At 40.3% G+C, this 27,099-nt stretch overlaps 1 protein-coding gene across 1 annotated transcript in view; it reads right to left on the bottom strand.

Annotated features, from left to right (window-relative positions):
- The window catches only part of clasp1a (cytoplasmic linker associated protein 1a), a 97,740-nt gene that overhangs the window by 12,674 nt on the left and 57,967 nt on the right, over nt 1-27,099 (bottom strand). Inside the window, exons 18-33 of the mRNA XM_076875200.1 lie at nt 26,585-26,631; nt 24,891-25,061; nt 19,678-19,788; nt 19,252-19,278; nt 17,328-17,492; nt 14,248-14,352; nt 11,464-11,526; nt 10,553-10,656; nt 7,970-8,214; nt 7,285-7,348; nt 7,125-7,127; nt 6,835-6,998; nt 5,461-5,539; nt 5,242-5,385; nt 865-1,014; nt 611-717 (exon numbers count right to left, since the gene is read on the bottom strand). Coding sequence (XP_076731315.1) covers nt 611-717; nt 865-1,014; nt 5,242-5,385; nt 5,461-5,539; nt 6,835-6,998; nt 7,125-7,127; nt 7,285-7,348; nt 7,970-8,214; nt 10,553-10,656; nt 11,464-11,526; nt 14,248-14,352; nt 17,328-17,492; nt 19,252-19,278; nt 19,678-19,788; nt 24,891-25,061; nt 26,585-26,631 — 1,749 coding nt within the window. The remainder of the gene's footprint in view (nt 1-610; nt 718-864; nt 1,015-5,241; nt 5,386-5,460; nt 5,540-6,834; nt 6,999-7,124; nt 7,128-7,284; nt 7,349-7,969; nt 8,215-10,552; nt 10,657-11,463; nt 11,527-14,247; nt 14,353-17,327; nt 17,493-19,251; nt 19,279-19,677; nt 19,789-24,890; nt 25,062-26,584; nt 26,632-27,099) is intronic.

Here is a 27,099-nt window from a genome sequence, read left to right as displayed (position 1 = left end):
AAGATAACCTTGAAAAAGCATTTTTGTGCTGCTAATGCTCTCCATACAAGGTGCACTGCAGGTTCAGGTGAAGTAACAATAACTTAAATAACTTATCAATGTTTATGGGTTTCTGCTGGCAGATAAAAGGACAATCCAGGCACAGTGTGTGTGAACTGAATGAGCTGCTCAGCATGGAAGAATGAAACTGGATTTTAGGTAATTGGGCTGCATTATGCTGTAAAAACAGCAGATTAATGCAGCAATCACCCTCCTCTGGTTTACTTTTACAACATGATCGTGTATGACAACTTGAAAGGCTCATTTATCAGTCGCTATGCAGCGAAACTTTTAGCAATCAGACAATTGGCAGGAGGAGTTTTGTAAGATTTCTTTTGTCTTTGTAAATAATTGCTTCTTTGTTTTCACATATGTGTGAATGAATTATGGGCTGTAATCTCTAGAACAGCTCACTCAGTCTCGAGCTACTACAGACCCACCTGGCTGCGCGTTACTTTGTCTACAGGTGACACGTGATGACAGCACCAGTATCCCAACAGTTAAAACACAGCCATGCGTCGACACAGTGAGTGTGTTATTAAGGACAGTGTCATCAAAGGCGGCTGCCTACCTTGGAGAGAGTCCTCCATGGGAGCAGTTTGTCGGTGAGGTGAGAGGGCTGGTCCTGCTGGGTGTGTGACGAGCCGGCATTCGGCCAATAGTGTTACTCGGAGAGCCCTGAATATCAACGACATGAAATTACATACAACGTAACATCGGAAACAGAAGTCCACCTCAAGTTCAATCAGTTCAACTCATCTTAGAATACCGCAACCTGGGTGACTGTAAAATTTTTCCCCTCAGTGACATAGAAATCTTACTGACCACATTGCTGCTGGTGTTACTCGTGTTCTTCAGGTGGTTGTGCAGCAGCTTGGTGGCGCCGTCCTGGAAAGTTTTGGGCAGTGCTCCCAGCAGCATGGTGAACTCTGGGGTGTTGAGCTCAAACAAAGCAATCAGCACCACCTGTGCCGCCTGCAGGCAGCGAGCACAACGTGTTAGGAAAGAAAGCAGAACTGCAGAGAACCTTCAGATACCTTCAGGCTTTCATGGTTTCAGAAGCACCTCGGCCAGGTAGCTACCTGCTCATTATAATGCACATTAGCAACCTAGTGTCTTTAAATTAGCCATTTTAAAGCTCTCGTTAACACCCTATTCTTCCTGACGATATTCTCCCAATACTGGACTATTAACTGAAGAGTTTTCAATCTGGTTGCTGCTTTTAGACCAAACGTAAGGAAGCAGCTCTATCTGAATTATGATCTTCAGAGGAGGCTATACCTCCACTCTAAATCATGTTTGACTGAATATGAACGAGCTACCCATTCTAATTCCTGAGGTTCACTCACAGTTAACTCACATTTACTTTGATAAATATGAATCTACAAAAGATTCCCTACTCTAACCACTGGCTCTTCTTCAACCACAGCTCCCAACTATCGCAGTTAAATGATGCTATTCCAAAGTGAAGAGTCACAGGTCAAAAATGAGGGAATTCTACAGAATTTACAGGAAGCAGGGAAAGGGTTATAAATGCTGAACTGTACCAGGAAGCAAGAAACAGGTGAGTTCCTAACACTGACATTCTCCTACACTTCAGTGCATCTTATTCTAAAAAGCAGTTAATGATACTAAAAAGGTCCAGGTTCAGTTCTTACAGTTCAGTTCTCAAGGTTCAGTTCTTATGAGGCCATGAGTAAAGCATATTAAAGTCATAATTTATGTACAAGATCTTCTTTATTTATCCAATAAGCAGTAATTATGAGGGTACTGGCCAAAGACTCATTGTTGTACCCTAAAAACTGCAGAACATGCTCGTGTAGAATAAGGCATCACTGAGTGCTTTATGGCTAACCCTAGAGCCAATAGGCTAATATGCACACTAACGAGGAACTAGTTAATGCTTAACATGTGTATTCCAATATCAAGCACATACAGTGGACATTATGACTTATCAAGTTAGAATAACAGTAATGTTTTACAATATTTTACAGAATTTGATACACAGGTTGTTGCCAATGCACTTCTGAAACCATGGAAGACATTCTTTCACTTTCTGGCTCCAAGACGGGCTTCTTGGTGCAGTAATGAAGGTTTTAGCCTGTAGAAAAACATTTTTTGAAAGGTGAGAATTCAAAGATGCATTCAGTAGAAAACTAAAGGAAGAAGAATCTTTTCAGGAAAATCAGTGCTGCAACATGCAAGTGAGTAAAGATAAAGGAGAAAGTACTGGTGTGCTGCTGCTGCTGCAGGAGAATAGAAGTTGATGTTTAACAGAACAATGTTTGGTCTATTATTGGGAATAAGTTGTCAAATATGTCATGTTTGATTCTTGTGCAGGTTTCTAGTAAGAAGCGATAGAGAAATGACAACCACACACCAGTTTTACTTAGGGATGCACCAATCACAGTTTATATCGGCTATAATTCTGATTTCAATGACCCGATTGCATATTTATGACAAAACGATGATCGATTAAATATCCAAGAGGTTGTTTTCAGGAGGAAAAAACTTGCCTTCCAGTATGTGCACAGCCCAGTTTGATTACTGTAAATATCTCTTTAAAGAATTTTCACACTTTATTTGAGCTTAACCAACATAGGGTCTAAAACATAAAATATAACATCCTGATACATCGGATGATTTTTTGTGTGTTAAGAGTTCAGATGAGCTGATTGATGTATTTGCGGCTCCAAACGCATCGAAGCTGCCCATCTCTTCTTTACCTTTATAATTTCCATTTATAAACTCACTATAGATTATACCTAATATTCACCAGGAATAGCATCATACAAAATAAACTACTAGGGATTCTAATTTTATAGAACTACAAAACCCACAGTAAAAATCTTTAAACTGATAAACTGTGAGGACAAAATGTCCGGGGAGACATCTTCTAGTTGCTGATAATTTGTTCATTTAGGATGGGACTACACAAAACTCTAACCTGGGGCAGCAGTGAAGCTATGCCTGCACATTGTGCTTGAAGGTCGGCTAATATAGCATTGAAGGAACCAACTATCCCAACCAGTGTTGTGTGTTTCTTTGCAGTTGTTTAACTTAGTAAAAACACACAAAAAACAAACATTTAAATCACCCTGTTGGCCCTCTCTTCTGTCTTTCACTTTGTTGGGATTAACAGTTCATGAACAGCTTTTATTGCACTTAGTGCAATAAAAGTGATAACAAGGTATCATCAACTCAATTAATGTTATCTTTGCTTTAGCTGCTCTGCTCTGTGTGTGAATATATACAGTGAAACAGAGCACGGGAAGACAGGAGACTAACCTGAGCTTAAATGAGATGTAAGCAAAATAATTACATAATTAACTCAAATGTATTTCTTTGTCGACTGTTAATTTAAGCCTGAATTCTTTAACAGAAATTACTCTTTCAGGGTAATACAGTGTATTAATACTGGTGTGGAAAAACAAAAAGAGGCTGTTGGTTAGGATTGGTTTAGTTTTGATGTCTTAAAAACTGGGTTGCTTTTTAATTTTGCAAAATGAGCAAATGCAAATGAGCTCATTTCTACTTGAGGTCTAACTATTAAGCTGATTCATAAAAAAAGATTTTAGGCAGTTCTCTTCATTTGTGCAATGGCTGAACTAAAAGGATGAGTGATTTATGAGCTTTACTGGGGATATTTAGTGTATCACAGTAGCACAAAGCACTTACAAGGTACTGCTGTCAGACACAAAAATCTGATTTGACCATGTGCTTCACTTTACCATAATTCCTCAAATACTTAGGGCTAGATAGAAAATTAAAATGGTTATTAAATGAGAATTATTTTGTATTTTTACAGCTAAAATTACAACGTAAATCCAGCCGGCCTGTATGACACTTGGGTGATAAAGGGGTGACATCCAGCTCTTGGTGCCACTATTCCCGACACACATATCTAAAATCTTCATGTTAGCATGCAGATATGCAGGTGGACGGCAGGTTGTTAGGGTGAGTCAAACAGTGTTAGGCACAAACTATTAAAACAAAAAAAAACGAGCATTCCTATTAATGTTGCACTGCAAAATTAAAATCCATCCAAATGCATTCAAAACCACAAGCTTTCCTGGAGAACTACGAATGTTAAACAAAAGTCTTTCCAGGTTGCACAACAAGCTCAGTTTATTTGGTGAGTGATCACTTTGCCAGGCACACACTGACTTTATTTGTTCAGCAGAACAGCTGGAGTGTAAATGGTGAGTGACAGGATGCCGCAGTTGGCTTTTTTCTTTTTCGCAGGTTTGGTGGCTGGTTAGGTACCGGGCAGGCGGGGCATTGCGTGCTTGTTGTGATGTAATTGGCTGCTGAAGAGGGCTCTACCTGCTTACACCTTTCTTCCTGGTTGCCCTCAGTTGACTGCAGTAAGGCTGCAGTGCTGGACCTGCCTGCTAGCTCCTCGCTCACCCAGTTATGAAGGGTCTGGGGCAACAGTGGCAAGGCAGAAGGGGCATTACAGAATGGCACAGGACCCCAACCATCATCACAGAAGCAATATTTGAGAAGATCTGTGCATGTGGATCAGTGTCCCCTGATAATAGATGCACCTATTGTATTCTTGTTTGTCTATTTACAGCATATCTAAAGATTTGGGCTGGGTGAGGATTTCATTTGGAAGAGCGGCAGTGGAAAAACAAACAGTGAGGAACACAGAGGGAGAACATATGACGCGCATCAGACAAGGGAAAGATAATGGGCCATTGACCCAAGGCCATCCACAGGGAGAGTGCCTATTATCAAAGTTTACAACTGCTGCTGGACAAACACAACAGGCCAAGGAACCCAAATGAAATAAAGGAGCAGAGGAATACAATATAACAGTTCTGTAGTCAGCAATTTTCTGTAAATTCCAACCCCACATTTTTGTTTTTGGACACTTCACAGACAGCTTTACATGATTCAAACACATCCTTCAATACGATCCTTCTGTATTTTATACTGTTTCTTGGTTCAAGCCGTTTTAGGTCCACCGTGCCTCTTTAAAGGTGCTTTCGGTACAATAAATAAATAAATAAAACGTTCTAAAAATATCAATAGAATGTAAAGAAAGTGCAGAGATTAAGTAAGACATCTTTGTATTGTGATGTAGAGATATCAACTGAAGATGAAATGGGGCCACACTGTACTCTTTGATAATACTAGAAGGAAATAATAACTAGAATACTAAGTGTGAGAGCCTTAGGACATATTTTGGCCTACCTTCCGCACATCTGAACTTTTTGGTTCAGTGGTCCAGGTGATGATGCGAGACACCGCGAGCCGAGTCTCGCTGGAGTTGACAAAGTCTGTGGGATCCATCTGCCGTGCCAGGGACTCGATGTACTTTAAAATGGCCACTTTCACCTGAAGAGACAAGAAACCTTTAGTCTTGCTGAAATTATATCTGCCGACCAAAAATCAACTTTACTTCTACTTTACCTTGAGGTTTGGAGTCTGAGTCTGATCCACAATAAACCTCATCAGAATGTTGAACTGCTGGTCAAATGGGAAGGACTCCCTAACACAGAGAACGAGAACAGAATTCAATTCTTTCCTTCATGTGGCTTTTAAGCGGGTCTAAGGAAAAGCTGAAATAGGTTTCGAGTTTCATTTTACGTGAAGCGTCCATGTTACTGCAGTAATGTTAGATCCCAAAACTGGAGACAAGTACAACTCTGTATGAAGTCACACTCACATCTGTTGAAGGGTTTCTTTTCAAAGGTGCAGATAGAAATACCGCAGCTTTATGACAACTACTGCATCTCAAAGAGTAGCAAGTACCTCCAACAAGCATCTGTGGTATTTTTTTATTTTTTAAGATCATGTAAATCACTCTGTTTCAGTTAGGCCTCAGTCAGTGTCAAAAAAGAAACAGCACACAGCTGCAAAATGTAGATGAAGGTCTGCAGAGCTCAGCGTAGCTCCTGCAGACTACCATCACTGCACCACTCAAGGACCGTTAGCCCAGAATGAGATAAATGGAAATTTTAGTATCACTCTGTAGAAGAAGTCCAGGTGACGGGGTGTAATGCTTGTTCTAAATATCAATATATTTGCAAATGATTGGACAGCAGTGTTTATATCAGTATAATTTGATGTGGCCTTTGCTTTAAATTTGCTCTCAAAATTGCCGTGCAGCAACGGGGGTCAAACTGCAAACAATAAATCAAAGTTTTAAATGTCCACATTTATATTAAAGCCACAGCTGTGCATGTAAAACCCAAAAGGTTTGTTCATTTGTGAAAAGAATACGCTAACAGAGAATGAAAGCAAGAACTTTTACCCTGCAAGCACGGCTTGCTCGACTACTTTTTTGTGACTTTTGCATTTCAAGATGTTAACTCAGGCCTGAATTGATCCTTTAAAACACCAAAGTGAGTTTTTGTGGAAATAGCCTGGTGGAGAGAGGCTTCACTTCCTGTCTGATTGCAGGTAAAGCAGTGACAATGTTCCATTTGTGTCCACAGCAGCACATGGCTTTAGATTATGTGTGTACTTGGTGGGTGTGGTCTACTACCACCTGCTGCAGGTAACACACTGACTGTGGATCAGAAATATGAGGAAACAGTTTGCCCAGTAAAATAGTTTTCATTTTAAACACAGACTTTCTTCAAAACTGCAGCAGCTTCCGACTGAGAAACTAACGGTCTGTTTTTATGGATCCGTCTATCTCGTTGCTTTTATTGAAAAATAATGATCTGTATATAATGTGATTCCATCTGACTGAATTATATAACATTTGATCCTGCATGCCTACTCCTTATTGACCAGCAATGCAATAGGAAGCAGCCATGACTGGTGTGACTTTCAGACCTTGTGACATCCAGGGCTTTCTGGACTTTGGCCTGGACTGAGCCAAGCAGGTCTGCGCCCATCTTCTTCAGCAGCTGGGTGAGCAGGACAAAGAGCCAGTCCTGCAGGTCCTCCCTGTGTACTGTGACGAAGTCCACGAGAGTTTCAAGGAACATGCTGAAGACCTGCAAATATGCACACAGATCATACATTTAAAATGCAAAACATTTGTTAAGGAGGAAAAAAAAAACTTGCAGTTTTTTTAAAATCTCATATTTATTTGCAGAATATGAATTCAAAAACAAACTTACTCTCTGTTGTTAAGTCCACAGCAAGGCAGAACATGCAACAAGGGACGCCTCATTAATACCAAAAAGTCACAGCATACACATGTAATGTACCATGCATTCATATTGATGTCAGTGTTCATCCAAATGGATTGATTTAGTTGGTAAAGTTCTGATTCATTACCTTGCTGTGAGGATCTGCAAACATCCGTGTGAAGATCTCACAAAGTCTCTTCAGCTCCACGCGACTGCAGCCAACCAACAGAACCAGACAACCAATCAGCCATCACCAATCAATCATCAATGACTCAGCTTTAAGCAAAAGGCCAAATATAAAATCCATCAGGTCATTGCCAGCGCATTTGGGGAAAGCAAATGATCATTGTGTACCTGTTTATCCTTGAGTTTAAATGCACCTGTGGTGATCTACCATGTGCTTCCATGGGTTCAGCTAACTACCTGTTTTCAGATTTCCTTACAGTCTATCTCACTCTGGCTAGCAGGTTGTACACAGTTATTGTTCTGGTTCGCCACCAATCGGATGGTTGATTTGTTTAGTAAGGGTTATAGAACAGACAGACATACAGACTGTTCCAACTGAGGAAGAAATTCACCTGTAACTTGAAGAAAAGCGCAGGGAAACCACAGATTTTTTTAATGACTCCTTTTTGTTGTGCATGTATCCAAACACATTGGGATTTGCATTACTCAAGATAACCAACAAATCCGAAATCACCGCTAAAAGTGATTTGTGTGCACCTTTGAACCACTCTGAAGAAAGACAATAATAACAATAACTAGTCCCCAAATACTAAAGCACATATTTCTTGCATATGTATTTTTATACCCCACAGACAGCACGCCCCCACCTCAGTATTCTTTGGCTCTTGAGGAGGTTCTGCAGGCCCAGCAGGCCCTCCTTCCTCTCAGACCAGTTGGAACTGGCACAGTGGTTCAGGACCTCAGCCACATCCTCCGTCTGGCGCAAGTAATGTGGGATTCCTCCATTTCGTGACCCGTACGAGCGCTCCGAGCATGCGCTAGATGCGTCACTGTTGGCATCGTCGTCAGAGTACATCCCCGGGGATTCGTACCTCCGTCTCAATGTCTTCCTCTGAGAAGGGAAGACGGACACTGAGGATTTGATACCGAAATACTGACCGGATGTGAGGTAACAATCTTGATAAAAGCTTGCCTGTTGCATCTGGTAGCCATGCGGTTTTCTCAACACTTTAAGAAAATTAAAAGTCCAAATTTGTACGTAGATGATATGAAATTCTTCTAATACATTTTAAAGCATTTTCTTTCATTCTTCCTATAAAAAGCCAGTCAAGCAGTGCCACAAGTAAGCAAAGGCCTTGCAGTGGGGGACACGTCAAACAGAAGAGCATATTTAATCTTATCTCAAAAAATGAGCAATGTGCCAAAACAATGACGTTCAACACATTTATACCACAAAGACATGTCTCTGCTCTGGTACCACAGATGTTCACATCAGGGATGCGATGGACAAACATTCAAAGTGAAACAAAAAAATAAAGAAAAATAAAGAAATAAGAAGGCTTTGGGGTGGAGGAGCGATTATGATGAGGCAAGCTGCATTATTGTTTTCTTTACTTGGTTAGTGTATGATGGCATGGATACATGGACAGAAATGCAAAATGACCAACTACCTTATTCCTGGAGTCTCCTAAAAGCTGAAATGGTAACAAACAACCAAGAGGAAAAGAGGAGAAAGGGAACGTTTAAAGGAGGATCAAAGAAAGAGTGCAGTCCATTTTTCTGCGTGCAACACACATGTGACGAGACGTGTTAGAAATATATCTGATCTTAGTAAACGTAAAACTTTTTCATGGAGCTCCGTATTCCTGAAAAAAGGTCAGAATGATTGTTAAGTTTGGTGACATCTACTGTTTTAGCAGTAAAGGAAGTCTTCACAGTGGCCTGAGCATCCATCCTTAACACTTACTAATTAAGATTGCACAAGTGACACGTAAGGCTTCATGGAGTACAAGTACCTGGATAATTATACAGCACCAAATCACAACAAGAGTCGCCTCAATGAGCTTTATATTGTAAGGTAGACCCTACAATAATACATACAGAGAAAAACCCAACAATCATATGACCCCATATGAGCAAGCACTTTGGCAACAGTGGGAAGAAAAAACTCCCAGGCTCAAGGAAGGACGGCCATTTGCCACAACCGGTTGGGGTGAGAGAAGGGTTTAATTTAATGTTTAACAAAGAACCATCAAAGATTTAATTTCACTTCAAATGTCTGTTGGAGGGGATGCAAACAGGTGCTTATATGAACATGTGTGCTAACTAACCAATCAACATGCAGCACTACCAGCTACATCAAAAATGGAGTCAATACAATACTGTACTTTTTAAAAACTAAAATACGGCCCTCCTTCCAAATTCACTCTTACTCATTGTGGACCATCTCATGAGAGCCCTCTTGGTAAATACAATTTATAGCCAATTAAATTTTATTTTATTTTATTTATTTAGTGCCAATTCACAACAACAATCATCTCAAGGTGTGTTATACTGTAAGGTAAACCGCGAACAATGTTGGAGAAAACAAAAATCCCCCAAAACAGACAATCTTCTGTAAGCAGCACTTGCTGATGGTGGGGAAGACGAACTCCCTTTTAACAGGAAGAAACCTCTAATACAAACAGGACAAGGGGAGCGGCCATCTGCCTGACTGATTGGGCATAAGGACAAAAGGGGAAAACATAGAGAGACCAGCAGTTTATGCTAGCTAGCTACCCCACAACAGTAGATTTATTTATTTATTCTTTTTTTCATCTGGTAATATTGAGACGACTCCTGCCACTGACTGGTGTTTATGTATGTCAAACCTTCATCCTCGCAGTAGAAAAATTAAACCTTACACGCGGTCAGAGGTTTGATAAGTGCCCACAAAATGGGAATGCTAAAGCAGTAATAAACAATTTTCCAATCTATCTCTTTGATTGGAAAAAAATTGTGCACTAATTTAAGACTTAATACATGAAAATATGCAGTGTGGATTTGAATAAGGACATGCAACCATTAATGCAGGTAGATGACCAACTGCCCGGACCTCACTTGCTCATTTTAACATTTTATCTTATCAGACAGACTTTAAATCTAATAGTTTCTACATCCATTTTCTAACACTGGGGAACAATTAATTCTCTAGTTGTGTAGGTGACAAGGTCACAAGAATGGGACAGACATAAACACAAGCCAAAAAGATAAGATATCTCATACTTGATGATAAAAGTTTACACAATATATCTCCACACTGATAAACTTCTTAAAAGTGTTGCCAGTAGAGACAAGTCTTTTTGTTTGCTATGCAACATTCAGTCGTGTTAATTTAATATAAATTTTTTTTTAATGTTAATCACAAATTTTAAATTATGCGTCTTTTCTCTCAAAAACCATCAACTTACCAGAGCATCAGCGACTGCTGCCTCCACCTCTGTGCCGGTGTTTAGGACCCTCATGGCATTAACGGACGCAGAAATTCTTGCTTGATGCACCAAACCGTACCGGTCTGCAAACAGAAACGGGAACAGAGGACAGTAAAGTGAAGGTGAATAAAAGCACAAATGCACAGTTACTTACCTGCTTCTCTTACTTACTGGTCTCTTCAATCAAAAAGAAAAATGCTGTGAATTAACAGCTGAAAATATATTTAAGGCTCCAACCACCAAAAGCAAAAAGAAAAGCAACATCTTATAGAAGAAAAACCCAAACAGCAGGTGACCAGGCCCTCGGCCACTAAGCACAGACATGCATCACAGCGGCTGTATACTTATCCCTTGGAAGAAGAAGGATTTAAGAAACCAGCAATTCACCAAATAGGAAAAAACAAACGTGTATGTTAAAAAAACAACAACAACAACAAAAACCATGGAAAAACAAACAAAAAATATATTTAAAAGAAAGATATTTAATGCCACGAAACAAATTTCACATTAGCACAAAAAAATGTAACCGCAGCTATAAACACACTAGAGGCCACTGAATTAAACAAAATAAATAAATAAATAAATCACAGCTAACCAGAAAAAATATAAGAAAAATAAGGCACCGGGAATGCAAAAGAGTGAACACTGTATCAAGAACATAAAATAAAATAAATAAAATAAAATTTTCCCTTTACATGCTTAATTACAAAAGTACTGAATAAAATACTGAGCAGGGAACATAAAACCAACTATAAATGTTGCCTGTAGTCACGTCACTGTACACATCCACAGAAGCATGCTGGCCGGCATGATTTGTGTGTAATATTTTAAAAAATGGGAGGAAACTGAAAGCGGCTTGGCTAGTTGGGGAATCTGATCATGCAGGTCACCTGACTGGCCGTGGGGGTCGGCTGTGGAGAGAGCGCTGGTTGAACGGGAGTGACGTCGGGAGGCTGCGAGGGAAACGAAAGGTGGGCAACATCCGGACCAAAGGGTTAGTGGTGCAAACACACAGACAGAAGCCATTTTTACTCTGCTGGGCTGAGCTTCATGCAACACTGGTTTCAGCACCTCCTCCTGGGCTCAATGGGCTCCCAGGCAGTCCTGAAAACGACAGTTCCTCTCAAGTCCACTTGAAGCCAAAAGTGAATTAATTGCTATCATATTAAAATGTCCAACTTTAAAAAAAGAAAAAACAAAACAAAACAATGTTACAATTATTACATGGAGACCAAACCAGTTCTTTGTTTATCTGTAAACATGTTGATTTCTGCTGTAAAGTTGGACATTTTAATGTTGGTGTCTAAGTCTATATGGGAGTCTATGTGGACACGTGCGCTGCTGGAGCCTCTAGTGGACATTAGATGAACTGCTTTTTGTTTGATTGACTGATTTTTCACCCTGAGGCTGCATCTTGGCAGAGCTTAATGGATTGGGAGCAGTGTCAAAAATATTTGGCTAGTAAACAACGCTACTCTTGTTCTTACAATAGTGATTTTGTCCTTTCTGAGTTTAATGTGATAAAAATGTCCAAAATGAACGACACATTTTATTCAGTAATACCTGAAACTAGTGACTGAGACTGAAACTCATCAGGGAAGTGTTTATTTTCTCATAGACAACAATATGCAATCAGACTTGCAGGTTTAAGCCACTCTGGCAACATAATGTTACCCTTTCTAGCCAAACTGAAACATAAATCTGCCTTTTTGCATTATCCAACCATTCTGCATATTACACTTTTAAGTGTTATGATTTGACATAAAACTGAAGAAAACCTGCTTTAGCTCCATTTCTTGCTCTTAACCTGTGCAAACACAGATCGTTCAGATCAGTTCAGCAGAGTAAAAACAGGTCACGTGTACAGGATAACAGGAGGTGTTGCCCGTCATAATAACAAAGAATTTTTTAACATTAAACGTCGGTGAAAACATGTAGCCTTTTTCCCAGCACACATTTTGATTTTTCAAATTAAGAAAAACACTTATGTTTCTAATACTTGAAAAAAATGGAATCAACCGATATTCATTCACTTATTTTTTTCTACCGTGATAAATCAAAATATTAACTGTGAAAAGGCACCAAAATGAATAACTGAACTGTGTCTGCTGGCAGAGCAACATAAAGCAAAAAATTCTTTAACAGAGAACAGAAAAAGATGCTGTTACTCTCACAGTTTAGAGTTTTTGGGTTTGGGTCCAAAGAAATTTAGAGAGATTTTCCTGGCAGAGAATGGTGTGATGACAGTAAGCGGGACCAGTCTGCATACGGTAGAGGCAAAGGCATTTCTCACCATTTAATTGGCAAACATGTCTATGATGTTTGAATAAATCCAAATCCAGTTTACTGGAACTAGTGAGATTGGGTATCAAGTCCATAGAGGCCTCTACATTTGACCACTACCTGATCCACAAAACACTGGACCCCTCCTCCTGCAGGTGGTGGACCCACAGGAGAGCCAATCCATGCATCTCCCTTTGTGTTTATCAAGAAAACACTCTGAATCTGAGGTGAGTGGTTTGCCCACTTATGCAAGTGTTCAAACATCTCCAGGTCTTTTTCACATGTTAGGGAAGACAGATTGACAGCTGGATTGATGAAACATCTGCGAGGATGTGGATGCTGTGTCCGGCTGTTGTGTTGAAGAGACAGCTGAGCATGAAGGTGAAGCTGGTCAAGCTATGTTCATACCCTAATCTGTGACCGTGAATTAGGGGTAATAACTCAGTGAATAAGATCATGCATACAAGTGTTGAGAATGAGCTTCATATGGTGGCTGAGCCCTCTGTGCACCATTTTACCACCATCTGGTGAATGCCTCTTTACAACAAACTTGACGTCACGCCTCTTGATTTCTGTAATCCTACGCATTGTGCCACTGCAGCTGGGTTGAAGACACGAGTCTACGAACATGTTAGTGTTCATGACTGTTTTAATGATGTATCACTACAGAAGTTCAGAGATTAAGTTTGAAAAAATGAAGTTTGTGGAAAAAACTGATTGTTCAGGAGAATAATGCAGCAGCGACCTGTGCCGTAACAGCAAGGATACATGTGGCTGTGTGGTTACGTCACTGGTTGTGTGCAATGTGACCAATGTAGTGGGTGTACTGGTGGCCTTAAGAATAGGATGACAAGGTCAGTCATTCTGGAGAAGATCAGAGTAGATCTGCTGCTCCTGCAAAGAAGACCCAGGATGTGCTAGAGAGATATGTCTTTAGTTTGGATTAGGAAAATCTTGCTGTCCTTATCCAGGAAGAACTGGAGGAGGGTCTAGACAACGATTGGTTACTGCTGCTCCGAGAAGTAATTTTTACTACTTTGTTTATGCTTAGATTTCAAAAATTCTGCAGAGAGATTAAAAAGCCCTTCATCTGCACATGATTTCACTTACAACTATTTCAATTACAGGAATCCCTCTTAAAAAAAGCCCAGCACAGAAACACTGAGGTAAATCTCTTATATAGGAAAACAATTAAATTAAGAAGAGGAAAAACAGAGCAGACACAGTTCATGCACAGAGGAAGGCATGCAGAGATTTCAGATGCTACAGAGAACACAGAGACCAGACAGAAGACTGGAGCAGGAAGCTCGTTTAAGCATCAGGTACATTTTGTTCAGTTGGTAAGCTCACTAGGAGAGAGTCCAGACAGCCGTGAGCTCGGAGATACTCACCCAGAGGAGTGAAGCCCCGAGCGGGGCTGGTGTCACGGCTGCTCTCACGACTGGTGTCGCGACTGCAACCTTGACTCATGCTGGGACGGGGAATGCGGCTCCGGGCTAGCGTGCGGTAGGGGAGAGCAGCAGGAAGAAGAGGTTTACCACACAGGCTGGCTGTTAGGACAACAAGTTAGGTGGGAGTGTCAGTGTGCATCCATAGGAGAAAAGGTGGGAATGAGGCTCGGAGAGAGGAAGACAGAGAGAGAGGAATACTGGAAGCATGAAGCCTCGGATGAGGGTCCTGGAGCATGTAATAGCCAACAATATAAACTGTTTTAAGTGGTTGAACAATAAGTGAGTAACTCTGGTTTTCCATGAAGAGATTACAACAATGTGTATGGTCATTGGAGACAGGAGATTTCTGCGCAGCCCATGTTTATGAGTTTTGGCAGAACAGTGTAAAGGATAGCACAGAAAATCAACTGATTCATAAACCAATGAATAGAGTCAAACTCCTGACCTCTGTCATTGAGTCGGCTAATACAGAGAGACTACGAGAGATTAAAAAAAAAAAAGCAGATACAGAAGGAAAATGGTGAGAGTAAAGAAAATGACAAACAGCAGTAGGGGTGAGTGAGAGTCAGTCATACAGCACATGGCCAGGAAAGATTAGATCCAAACACGAGCTCAGGCTTCAAACTGTTAACTTGTGAGAAACAGATCAAAACAGCAGGATTTGTAAAGAAGAAAAAATACAAATGAGCAAGTGAAGAAAATAAAGACCTCTTTCCCATCTCAAATCAAATCTATAAACAAACACAAAGAAACACTTGACAAGAAACCAAATTTATCAGAAAAACCAAACAGTTTTTGACTTATAGTCTTTCATCAGGTAACAAGCAACCGATCGAGGGTTGAAGAGCTTCATGAAAAAAAGACCAATAAGAGTTTGGACCTGTAAGTCTGAAAAGTCATGACTGTGCCTGGCCCTACAGCAGGGCAGCCAGAGAGGAGAGGTGTGGTGGACAGGAATTCTTAAGGTACTGGACCACGAAATCAATAAAAATAAAACAGCAAGATCATTAAAGATCATCTTCTTGGGAACGTCCACAATACTAACAGCATCTCTGCTATCTTTAGATTTCTGTTCTGAACACTTGCACTGCTCAGTCAAGAACTGACGTTTTAAAGTGACCTAAACTTCACAGAGAACATGTTTCTGGTGATGAGCGCTGTGTCTGCGGGTAGGACTGATCAGATTTTAGATTTTTATTCTGGATTTTCATCCACAGTCTCCAGACCAAAAGACAGCAGGTGAAATGTGAGACCAGGAGCATGCTTGCATCCCCAAATATTCTTTGGGTTGAATTTGTCTCCCAAGGTCAGACTGTAAACTTTAACTAACGTCTGAGAAGGAATATTCAGAGGAAACCATCGGACCTGGATTAAAAACAGAACTTGTACAGAGTTATCTAAAAAAAACACCCCCCCAAAAAAAGTGCAGAAGTCCAGAAGTGCACGTGGCTGCCAACATAACTGAGAAACAGATTTCTTTGGGTTTGTTTTGTAGTGGTGCTCTCAGTTTTGGTTTCCATCTTTCTTTTACAGAGGAGGTCGTTTGTTAACACCACCAAGTAATCTGCACACAGGCTGCAGCATCTTTTGTAATTTTTCTCAAAAGTTTAACAAATACAAGTTCAAACCAAACAATTTCAATAAAAAACAAAAAAAAAATTTTTTGGCCCTGTTGTGAGATATCGTAGGTCAGAATATACCTGTGAGGAGTAAATATTTAAGGGCGGGAATCATATCGCAATTTACTGTATTACTGATTTATGATCTGCGTAATAAACTCGCTCATGGAAATGTACAGCACACAAAACAAACAGGACTTAATGTTTTTATCAGAAAGATAGGAAAGTCCAGTTTCAGCTATCTGTACATGTGTTCCTGTGACACATGGTGATCAGCACACCTGAGGGGTCAATGCCGTGCAGCCAGTCAAAGGAACACTGTGTGAGATCTGGGCCAGCTTCTTGTTTTTCTTCTGCACAGTTATGTCATATTAATAGTGACACTAAATAAGCAATTCATTCCCTGCACAATTACAATTCCTATTTATGCATCAAATATCAGAAAACTGCAGAAACAAGTCAGGACTAAAGTGTGTTTAATGGAATAAATACAGACTGCTGCTGGCTTCAGGAGCCATTTCAAAAATCATCACTTGTAAGAATTCAATTAATAAGAATCTTTATATTCAGGGTTTTATAAACAAGCCGCGCATCATTAACACGTTTTTCAGGCATTAGTTCCGGTTTCAACGTGCCTGTGACTGAACATCTACCCTTAAATCTCTCCTTAAGACTTTTTTTAAACATATTTTTCATATGTTTTTATTTCTCCTCTACCACTTTCTTCCTCACTTATATTTTTTATTTATTTTATTCATACTTACAGGTCATATTATTCTGATTGTTCTATGTTTTGATGGAAGCTTTATGCCTCATTTTAAATAGCTGTTTATCCTTATTGTATCGTTATTACTGATGGTGAGCTCTTTTATTGAATTCTATATAGAACTCTGCCTCGGCATTTTAAAAATGCTAACTAAATGAATAGTATAACAGTAATTAATTATTATTATTTACTGAAACGTGGATTCCCTCAGTTTGCAATGCCTGGTGGAGACGTGCATCAGTATGTCTCAGTGCACAGACTCCCTGTTGTTTATGTCCACTGTCACTTTTTCATACAGCATTCTCTCTAATGTGTAGATTCTCTTATTTGTTTATTCTACTTTTATCATAACTGGGGTGTAATTTACATTTTTACTGTTATTTATGCAGGTTTGTTAATTTTTGCTGTGCTTTTTATTGCATTGCTATCACATTTGACTTTTAATTGTTCTAAATGCCATCATAATTGATGTTTTATATTCCATATTTTTGTACACTTTTACTGTTTGCCTTAACTAGAAGGCACTTTCTGTGAACTTTTCCTGTTTCTGAAGGTGCTTTAAGTTTAATTCTATGTTATTGTCGTATACAGATAGTAAATGCAGTGAGTGTGCCGCTCCAGAGTCAGGTCCTTACCAAGGCCTAATCGGCTGGGGCTGGTTTCCCGGCTGCAGCCCTGGCTGCGAGGGATCCTGCTGCGCTTGTCTGCCGGAGTGGTGGAGGCTGATGCCGTGGCTCGAGGGATCCGTCCGTAGCTGCTGTGACTGAGTAGCTTACCCGGAGAGCTGGAGCGACTACCGGCTGTTAGGACAAAAAAATAAAAAATTAAAAAGGACAAACAGGAAAAAAGTGGCTGAGATAGTCCTGTAAGGACACTGCAGCCCATAAATCTGACAGATTATGATGTGTTCTTCTATTTTAGGCACAAACCCATCCCATCTTTAAAGGTGAATCACAGTGACAACACAGAGCTTCAAAGACAGGTAAATTACAGTCGTAAACCATCAAGTGACCGAGCTGTGGTAGCCACTAAAACGGCCAAGTGGGACCATCAGATTTTAGACTTTCTTTCTTTGCTTTTATTTTATTCTTGTAATGGATCTGTCTGTCTGTCCCACCCATTCACTGTTTTGTTTGTTACATGACAGGCCATCTAAAACAGGGACGCTAAACTCCACGGTTATGTGGCCCACCAGTTTTACATGGTGGCATCAACATTGAAAATCTGTGGGCCAGACCAGTGAAACTCTCCTCTCTGAGATATCTTAATATATGCTTTTTGTGACATTTTTGTTTGGTGGTGCGATGTGACTTTTCTAATGTAAAATATATGCTGTGGCTCCAAAACGTGGGGAAACACTGCTGTAGATAATGCTTAGTAAATGTGCACAATTACAGAAATATCAGGCTGTTAGTTTGTTACTACCACATGTCTGGGTTTTTTTTGTTTTTTAGATGTGAAAGATTTCACAGATTTTCTAGAGAAACACTAAAAATATCTGAAAATGAAAAGCCTAACTATAAAATAATTACCAACAAATTAATGAATTTAAAAAAATTCACACAGCTTTCCTCACAGAAACCATGTAGGAAGGAAACATGTGGCACACAGAAACATGTAACTTGGTCACTTGAAGGTTAAACAATCAAAAACAAAATCTACAGCTTGGACATGTGGGGTGAAGGAAGGAGGACACTTGTTCAAAGTAAATGGGAACAGACAATGCCTTCCACAGTGGAAAAATAACCCCAACAAAACCTCACAAAATTACTAATAGCTGGAAAGTGTGAGAAACATGCAGATACTGTAGGGTGACACAACGAGACTACGTGCAAAGCTTTAGAGTGGACTTCATTTATAGAACTGCGTTGAATCACTGCTGTCGTTGGCGATGTCACCGTTTGCATTCGTATTTGAAATGTCATAGTTTGAATAAACTGCAGCAGTTTAATGTCTGCGACATAGAGGAGATGACACAAGTATGGTCGTTTTCTGATCATTCACTGGAGAAAAGTGCATTGTGGGTAATGCTTATTTACCAAAATTTACCAATTTAACCTATCAAATTTACTGTCTTGCAGCTGTTTCTTAGATTTATAATGTATCACTTATTAATGCAATTTGCACTACTCTCTTGCACCAGATGAGTCTTACTTTTCTTCACCTAACTTCAATTTAAATTTGTTTTTGTTTTTTAAATCACTGTTGTATATATACCATTTTTGCATTGTCTCTTAAAGTATAAGGCCTTTAATATGCAATTAACTATGTTGTTTATTAATGTTGTATAGACTGTACTATTTTATTCGTTATCTGGCTAATGCTGTAACACAATCATTTTCCTTGTGGGATCAATAAAGTTTCTATCTATCCAACCAACCATCCATCCAGTCGCTAAAATTAAATTGGTGCAGTTTTAGACTATGATGGGCAAAGACGGTGGTTGACTGATGTTACTGACTAAACAGTGAGGATACAATGAAGATTTAACGCAATGCTATAAGTCAGGTATGAAAGGTGAGGCATCTGTCTTGTGATTGGTTGAAGCTGAGGCCTTACCACTGATGGGATTGGCTGATCTTGATCCTGGGTGATGGAAGCGATAGGCAGGACAGGGTGGAGATCGAGATCAGTCAGAATGAGACAGAAGGGGTTATGTTCATTGATTTGTTCCCAGCATGCACTCTGGGTGGCTGTGGACATGTTAGCTGTGAGCTCACAGATCTAAGCAACGTACAAAGATAACACAACACACACAAAAGCAACAAAGCGTGCATGTATGGAGGCACACATAAACAAAAACACAAGACTGCACAGAAGAAACACATGTCGAGGGGATGTTAAAGCAGCACACAACAATGAACGTTCAGCGCAGGCTTTGCAGCTTTGTAAAGCCGGATGTGCAAAAGCTGGTTAAACAGCTTCATGCTCACATTTCACTCTAACATCGCTATTTAAGCACGTGCATGAGGTGTCTATACATACGCTGGGACTGTGAGACCACTTTGGCCCGACTTCGCCCCCTGCTGTCCACCACTGAAGAAGAGCTGGCTCCGCCAACGCTGCCCGAGCTCTGTCTCCTTGTGCGAACGCGACCTGGATGAAAAGAAAAAGGGAGAAAGAGCAAGAGGGGGCGTAGAAGGTTTAATAGATGGGAGTGACTGCGGTTCAACCCAGCCCTGGACAGAGACGCTGGAGAAGAAGAAGTCTGAGGAAACAGAATGAAGCAGACCTGGATGAGGAGACAGCTGCTCTGAAAACATGAAGGGGAAACAGACACACCTGGCTTTGTTAGTGTTCACAAATAGTTCTCAGTGTTTCTTGTGACCCGCCAGACAGGAAAGGCATTCCTGAATCTGTAACTCGTGCTATTCAGAAAAGGACTTTTTAAAGACCATACATTGAGATAATTCCAATGTTTCATTAAAAATTAACTTAAAAAGTAATTTTTTTTAAGGTAAACTCTGTGTTCATATGTAAAGAAGGGAAATAAGAAAGATCTCTAAGTTCCCTCGCCCACCCAATCAGTAGATAGTCATCGTCCATGAGCCTCATTCTGCTGAATGTCTACCTGCTGTCTTAGTGTTGCCCCGTGGTTCTCATAGGAAATCAATGGATTATTGGGTTTATTTCTATAATATTGTAGGGTATCTATGTTGCTTTGATTTTTGCTCTGAAAAAGGGTGTCTTGGGTTTGGAAATGACGTGTTCAGCAGTTTAGTGCATGGCCGCATGTCACTGGAGTGTATTGTGGTGATCGTCAAAGGTTATTTGCTTTGCCTGTTTAGTAATTCCTTGCATTACTTTTCAGTTCTAGAGTTTGGATTCAAAACAATTCTGTGTAATTACAATAACCTTCCTTCATTCATGGTAAGAAGTGCTGTCACTGTCATCTGTCCATGCAGGCCAACCGAGCTACAAAGCAGCTTTGACAGAGTATGGTAATCAATAACTGGTGTTTTAATTTAATGTGCGTGTTGTATTTTCTCAAGTTTCTAGAGTCCATTGAACATGGATTCTCTTCTATGGTTGTTTATGGTCTCGGTCTTTGATTTCAAGTCTTAATGAATCAAACCTGATGTTCATTTTGGAAATTATTGTCCCATTAGAGTCAAAAAGGACCTTAAAGTATGAGATGTTTTAAGGCAGGACTACCTTGTGATTGACATGTTCCTCTTGTCCCAGCATGGAGTGTCTCAGTCAGATCCACCCCTTGACCAAAACACTAAGCTAGGCTCAAGGCTGAAAATCCCTACCTGACATGAAGTCTCGGATTAACTTATGCAAGCAAAGCTAACCACTTCCTTTTTACCCTAACAGAAACCACAAGAAATATCTTCAGACTTTTTGACCGAGACTTAAAGATAAACAAACACTGAACATCTTTCAGAGCTGCTCTGTGGCTGAAGAAGATTGTATAACTGTAAAGAGTACTCTGATATTTTAAACATGTACACCTTGTTACATCACATATTCTACACAATAATTAAAATGCATTCTGCACTTTTAGACAACATCATAAACCTTCATAATTCCAACCAAGAAGAACTGATAAACTGGAGGCAAAAAGGTTACAATCAGTTCGGCTTTAATTATCATAACCTTCTCAGGTCTAAGTCCTCAGCAATGATAAGTAACCCTAACTGCCACCTTTGGATTTTCCCACATGCTCTCTACGGTCTTGGGAATTGGGGACAAAACAAACATTCAAACTTATATGCAACAAAAATTATTTGCATTGCTGAAAGCTAAAAGGGTAACTGAAAATCCATCCTGCAGGGCATTTGTGGAAGAAAAGCTAAAATATCTTTCTATCCTAACGTTTTATTTTCTGCAGATCTTTTTGCTTTTGATACAAATGTATTTCTGCGATAAAGGTTTTCATCCTCTCACCTCTACAGCCCTGTTATAAAGTGCGAGGTGCAATAAAAGTGAAGACAGCGGCAACCGCCCAGTCTGCAGGTTCACTGAACGATTGTACGATAAGTTATGGGCAAAAGCCAACTCAGCAAGAACATCTAAAGTGTGCTCTTATGCAACACGTCAAGAATAGCACTTGAAAACTGGCGACAATGATAACAGGGATTATACAACATGCTAAAAATAAATCCCCTTGAGGCGTATAGGAAGTGATTAGACTGTGTGCGTTATCTCTTCATATATTCATCGAGACTTACAGCAGATCATAAAAAACCTTATCTGATCGGCCATTCAAACTCATCTACACTAATGACACCACTCAGGTTTTCTGTGGAAAATCACAGAGTGGATTGGATTTTTCTGACTGTTCCTTCCTCTCACAGTTTGCATTTCTTGATCCATGGAAGAAGGCTGAGCTTCTTTATTACACAGTTTCAGGCATTGTACTAGACCGCTGCTGGTACAGTGAGCATCAGTGCACGTCCACCTGCGGCTGCAGGCTCAGTAACAGAACTTCACTCGCTCTCCTACCTGCAGAGCGAGGGCTGCAGAGGCTGACTGCAGCTCTCATTACGTCTCACACTTGGCACGACATTACAGAGCAGCCGTTGTTTACAGCCACGTTTTGGTTTTTATCATTACAGCTCTGACACAATTTAAATGGGTGTAACACTGACTGACTAGCTGAAGCTACTGCCTGTTGATAATGCGTTTCCTTAACTCGAAAACTAGGTCCGCTAGCATTAGAATTAAACTGCAGTTCCCTTTAATGACACCTTTTTAAAAAACGTGCCTGCTTAAACTGTATTAAGGCTTAATGTTTGCATTATTAGGGGTGTGCCTGATTTTTTTAAATGGAAGTGTCTGACTAAAACAAGACATATGAAAATTCTAGGACTTTATCTGGATATTATTGAGCACCAGTTTGTGTCTGTGTTACACTTGTATACAGTCTGCAGATGCGTCTTGATAAAGTTACCTGAAAAGTTCAAGCGTGATCAGATGTGTGCCTTCTGTCTTATTCCCATTACTGTGGACGTTTGTCCTTGGTCTGTCTTTCAGTTTACTGCCTGAAGGTTGCTTTTACTTCCCTCCTTTTCCTTCCATCCTTTCATTCGATGTGTTTTTTTCCTGTGATCTATTTTTTGAAGTCATCAGAATCTAAGTTAGTTTTTAGTTTGTGTCTTTTTTCATTAGCGTTAAACAACACGAGGACACTTCAAAGAGACCCCAAACCTATGAGTGGCACTGGAGGTAGCAACACCGTGACAGGAAATCAAACTGTGGACCCATTTAGTGCATGCCACCCTGCAGCACACCATGAGAACCTTTTCTGTAGAGTATGATACAGTAACAGTGGATTCAACTGCTGTTCAAATTAGACAGCTGATGGATACATTTGGGTCATTCCATAAAAAAAGAAAATCAACCACATCAGAAAAGACCTGAAGCCTCAAAATCAACAGATTTTTTTTTGTACATTAACTTCAGTATATTGAGTGAAGCCTTCATACTATGACTATTTTCTCAGTTACTGACCCTCAAAGTGCATTTTTGATTCCTCATAACTTCACAAATATAAGATTTTCCACATGAGTAAGCTCCAACTTTACTTATGTACTCTGATGGTCTGTAACGCTGAGAATATTCAAAGTATGGAGGTAAAATTTAGCGTGGTGAAGTTATTGTAGAAAAATGTGAGGGAGTCAGGTGGTAGCCGCTGATTGATTTTTCATGCAGTGACCCGTTTGTTAGGGTTACAGTCAGAAGGAGGAAATCCATGCAGACAGTCCATGCAGAGGTCCACAAAACTAGAAAGACTACTTAGAAGGGATAAAGAGAGGAAAAGAGAGCACAGATGAAGAGGAAATGTAAACATTGTGACATCTGACAAAAGAGAAACACTCATACACACAGTTCTTACCATCACTTTTACCAGGAGTGCCATCTATGGGGCATTTAAGAAAGGCGGTGCAGCAAAGAGTGGGAGGAGAGGCACAGAGGAAGTCATTAGTAGCAATTGAAGCAGCAACAGGCATGAGTGGGTGAGCAAGGGGCCTCATCGTAATTAGTTAGGGTCATTATGGAGCCATAGGGACTCATTGGAGGAGAACAAAGCAGGGAGAGAAGTTTGTGCATGGGGAAAAGATTACACAAAATATCTCATCTATTGGGAGGGAGTGGCTTAAACTTCTCGCATTAGCTTAAACAGGCGGCCATCACAGCAGGGGGCCACTCAGCCTCAACCAATCAATTTGTGTAAAGTGTCAGTGGAGGACTTAAACAGTTCCTGTTGACAGAACAGTCTAATGGCAACATCAGCAGTTATTAATATTCCCGGGCAGCTCCATAAAAGCCACTGATTACAGGAGAAATGCTTCAATAGCTCAAGATGACAGGAGACTAATCTGTTTATTTGGGACTTTTGCTAAACTGCTGCTTTAGTAGTTCTTACTGTAACATGGAAGAGGCTCAGTTTGCCCCTCAGCTACTTGAGCTGCTCTTCTAAACATCATGGCGCCCAGGAAATGCGACTAGTGTCATATTCACCCAACGGCGGGTGGAAATTATGGGGTCAGAGGGGTCACCTTCTTCTAGGGAAAACAGTGTTCTCCTCATTTAACCCTTCTAACTGTAAAATAGAGATGAACTGATTGATCACCCTCAGAAAAACCTATAGCCTTGCTGCTCATCTGTCCAGAAATCTAAGTACCGGTCAGGGGAATGGCATTAACTGTACATTAAATTTAAAAATGACTGTAGTTCAGGATTTTTTATAAAATATCTAGTGGTTTTTCAATGTGTAATTATAGAGTCAGAGTGAGTGATACGAGGCAGATCATTTTTATTAGTACAAGAAATCTATGTTCAAAGACAGAGGCTTCTGAAATGTGGTGAAGCTCTGTAACACATGACAAAAATAATCATATGATGAAACTGAACTCCTGTAATGAAAAACCAGACCTAATTGTAATCAATGCATCTCGATTGTACGATATTGAATAAAATAATGAAAGGCACTGTGTACTGATAAGACTCCTTCACTCTGCAAACTTAAACGAAGGATCTGCAAGACTTCCTCTGTTTACTCTGTGTTGTTTGTTCACTGGGTGAATCCTATGGTTTGTTACTGGGGAGCTATCTGTCCTCGTGCACGTTTACGGAGAGCGAAATGTTTCATTTTGAGAAATAAGAGTGTGAGCAACATGTGCTGAATACCAGAAAGTGGTCTTCCTTTTTGGTTTGAGCGGGTTAGAAGGAGGAGAGTGATCAGTTACCTAAAGAGGCGTAGGACCCTGGTGGAAGAGCAGCTGCAGAGCTGAACGGCGAGGAGGCGGGAACAGTGGACAGACGAGACTTGGCGCTGGAGGCGGCGTTTACGTCGATGTCACTGCGGGAGCGTTGGAGGGATCCTGGAGTGGACGGCACCCTGGATCCCACAAGCTTACCTGTGGCAACACAGAGATGTTACTGTATCATGGCTACCTTATGATGCTTTTACATTTTCCAGTTTCAGGATCCATTTTCTACACTCAGATGGAAGCATGGCTGAACTTCGAAAGCACTTAAACTGAGTTTAAAAGCCAGATTCTGACATCTTTGTTGAATTCTTGTACTCCTTTTAAATCCGTTTTAATTCTTGTGCAAAAAGCTCTGTACTAGCTGTTGTAAAACACTCTGCAACCAACTGTGAACTAAATGTTCTTCTTGCTTTCTTTAGGTTTAATTTCCACTCCATGCCAACTGCCAGATTCTGCACACATATGTTTTTACAGCACTACATGCATGTTGCACCTAAATAACTTTAATTTTAATTTAAGCTGGTTATGTAGTAGAGGAGGACAGAACAGACAGTTACTAATCAGTACAGAAACATAAAAAACCAGACTATAAGTCGACTTTCAAGGCAGAACAATGTAAATGTAATGTTGGTTGGGGTGGGCATCTACAATAAACCCTTCTGCTGAAATACTGCCACCTTGTGGTGACAGTTTTCAACTGTTTATTTTACTGCTGCAACGTGACTTCCACCATAAATTGAGGTGAATTTAACACACTTAACACAGCTCCGTAATTTAGATGTTTTTCTCTCAACTTGTGCAATCTTTCAGTCTGAGGCATCTTGTATTGATCCTCTAACACCCCATCATCTCTCCACCATCAAGCTCCCCGATTTTAAATCTCAGGAGTTCTTAATCAGCTTGGTCCAGGGGAAATGATAACGTGAAGTGACACAGTGCATGTGACTCAAAATGGAAATGTTCAGTGTATGCATCACTACTGAAACCCAAAGATGATCAGTCTCACTGATCTAAACATAAATCTGTTAAGAGCCAGGGTTCATCATAACCAATGCTCCAATGGGCCACGGCCAGTAAACAGGTTGGGCAGGTTGAATGGCCAACTGCTGGCTTGTCTACTTCAGTGGTCTTTTCACCTCAATAATAGAACGTTTTTTAAGTTATCATTGGCCTGCTTTCATTTTGAAGGAAATCGTTGCTGCAAGACATCATTGTGAGTGCTTTATTTATATTTGTGACTAAAAACAGATGCATTCAGACTGCAGTCAAAGTATTTAATATTCAGCCGCTACAAAAAGGTTGATTTCTGGAGGACCTTCGTCTCTGATGCAGAAATCCTGCTCGCTGGATACACCTCAATCCTCCAATCAGAGTCCTTTTATCAGAGCACCTGATTGATGAGTTTAAAGGTTAAGAGAAGTTTATTTACTGCTGCTTCACCAACCACTCCTTTGTTACCATAGAGAGAGAGAGTAAAGCTGAAGACGTGGATTTCCGCTGCAGAATACTGCTTGTTCACCACTCAAAATATTGAATCAATAAATAATTCCAGCTCTTTAACCTGTGACCTCAGGAATCTGTGCTTTTTGTGAAGCTTTCGATTTGTCTGAAGCCTTTATACAAACTTTATATCCTTTCCACGCTGACGAATCGAATAAAAAGATACTTACTTCTCGTCATGCTTCCTCCAATCACGCTCTTCACAGACAGTGGCCGGCTGGGGGAAGAAAAAAAGACACTTTTTAGAATTTATGTGTATCACAACCTAAGACTCATGATTTATAAAATTAAAATGCGTGGACTCCACTTTGGCACTATCAAATTCAGGTTCTAGTAAAAGCTTTGACTCATCAGCATCTAAACTGGGATAACCCCAAAGGACAAATGAGTTCAGACTGGAGACCACTGCAGCTGCAGGTCTGATGGGCAGAGCATGAGGTCATTACCCAAGTGCGCTCCACAGGGAGTCTACAAACGGGATTAATGATGGCGATTGATTCACCCACCCGCTGCACATCTGACAGTAATTACCAACATCTTTATCACCATATTCAAAACAGCAGATGCATTAGTGGTTTCATATCACTCAGTGAAATCCAATATGTGTGCTCAAGCTTTGAGGATGCAGGGACACGAGTGCTTCCAGCAGGAGGAGGAGAGTAGGAGCCAAAGAGCAGCGCGGTTC

This window comes from Maylandia zebra, linkage group LG16 (assembly GCF_041146795.1).
Source record: "Maylandia zebra isolate NMK-2024a linkage group LG16, Mzebra_GT3a, whole genome shotgun sequence".
Classification (NCBI taxonomy): domain Eukaryota; kingdom Metazoa; phylum Chordata; class Actinopteri; order Cichliformes; family Cichlidae; genus Maylandia; species Maylandia zebra.
This window is presented reverse-complemented; position numbering and strand designations above follow the sequence as displayed.